Source organism: Loa loa, assembly GCF_000183805.2.
Source record: "Loa loa unplaced genomic scaffold supercont3.1563, whole genome shotgun sequence".
Classification (NCBI taxonomy): domain Eukaryota; kingdom Metazoa; phylum Nematoda; class Chromadorea; order Rhabditida; family Onchocercidae; genus Loa; species Loa loa.
In genome coordinates this window covers 1-1808 of record NW_018109742.1, presented here as the reverse complement: position 1 = coordinate 1808, position 1808 = coordinate 1, and the positions used below count along the sequence as shown (strand labels likewise).

At 34.8% G+C, this 1808-nt stretch overlaps 1 protein-coding gene across 1 annotated transcript; it reads right to left on the bottom strand.

Moving 5' to 3' along the window:
* Positions 1-279: 279 nt before the first annotated feature.
* On the bottom strand, positions 280-1808 carry LOAG_15159 (within the bgcn intron protein; the record flags this gene model as incomplete). Its single annotated transcript, XM_020448901.1, has 4 exons — positions 280-577; positions 777-911; positions 1377-1558; positions 1773-1808. Coding segments are annotated over 4 exons (473 nt in total), but the record flags the coding sequence as incomplete, so codon positions are not given.

Below are 1808 nucleotides of genomic sequence, written 5' to 3'. Positions count from 1 at the left end.
AAGAAACTGCAACATTTTCCGTTGTTGGACTTTGCTGCTTTATGTTGGGACACATTCTCCAATAAATCTGGCTCGGTGGTATACTATCCTAAGACTGATAGCATTATATATAATTTAAATGTTCATAAAATATATTTATAAGTAACATGCTCAGACTACAATGAGGGAGACAAACACTTCATTTTTAATCTCGAACCTCGTTTAATTCCTGCTTTTTTAACAACAGAATAGCAGTTAGATACCAATAAGGAAATTTTTCAAAAAAAAAACAATGCATTTTGTGGATAAATTACTTCTACGATCTGTACTCCTGGGATATGGAGTATCTTTGGAGTCTTGAATCCTCTTCATCTAAAACATTTTAGCAATGTCTGTTGTAGATGTCATTTTCTTTGCTGCGTATGATTTATCAAAGAAGTGTGCTATATACAGAAAGAAATAATTTTCAGAAAAGCAATCATAATTTCTCGATTTCGGCAGTCAACTGATCAATTTCCTTCGTAATAGCTTCTCTTCGAGCGATTTTTTCAAGTTGCGTTTTCTCTGGATTTTCCAGTTCTCCACTTCTGATTCTTTGCTGCAGTGATTCTTACTGATTTTTATGTAACGAGATGAGTACGAAGATACAAAATGCGAAAACCGAATGAGACACACAACAAAGTGTCACCTGAAGTGGTGCAGCACAAAAAATTTCGAAATTAATCGAAAGAGTGGTTGGTTCCAGAGAGGTAATTCTATTAAAGAGATTAATGAAAAGAACGAAATGCTGAATTCACCTCTAGCATTTCTATATCTCGCAGCTTCCTGTTCAAATTGTTAATCTTTTTTTCAATACATTCACGAGGAGTAATCGGAGCATTTGGCTTCAGCGCTGCAGCAATCGGTTTTTTCAATTCCTGCTTTCCAATTTCCTGAAAACTTTCATAAAAAACTAAATTTGACAACGTTTACTTTTGGTAATTATAATTTATTCTAGACAATATTTAGGGTTTCACCACTTGCTCTGAATTACTACTAATTAACTTTGTTGGAAAGTGAACAATGATATGCTCACATGAAATTCAACTCATGCATTAAATAAAGGTTTCTTTTGCTCTATGAGCTGATCAATGCGCGGGATTAAATCCATGTGTAACATAACAGTGTGTACAAAAAGTATTTCTATTTTATGTATTACTAAAAACAGATTTTCAAGTATTTTACATAGTTGGAATGAAAAGTCACCACACTCACTTCTGTTTTTTGAGTTTTTCTAAAATCAAGACTCTTAAGAAATTTTCACTTCCAAGATCCCAACCAATCTAATTTGTTCTGACAGTTACCATCCATAGATAAATTTCGAATTCACACTTCTTACCATGGGATAAAAAAGTGACCTTTTTAGAGATTACAACTTCAGTGGGCGACCAACCAACGGGGTATGTAGTTTTGGTGCTCATTTGCTGACCGCGTGATTCGTATCTAGGTTGTTCTTCTTGTGGGATGTAACCGTCCTTTACTCTTCTTGCCTTTCTCCACGTTCCATCAGCACGTTGTGAAGCTGCTATATATGTTTCACCTAAAATGTGCTTTTTCTTACAAAAAGCAAAAGGATTATCGATATAAGCCAGTGCAATTCCCCATTATTGCAAGGAACGAAAAGTACCATTTGAAAACTATGTGTCTAAACAGTAAACCTAGTCAACTCCTGCTGCAAATACTCCGACTAAATGGACTTATATATGCTGCAGTTAATCATAGATAGAGGAAACTTAAGCACCGTACTGACTCACCAGTTTTAGTCTTTATACGAACATCTCCAACGAAAC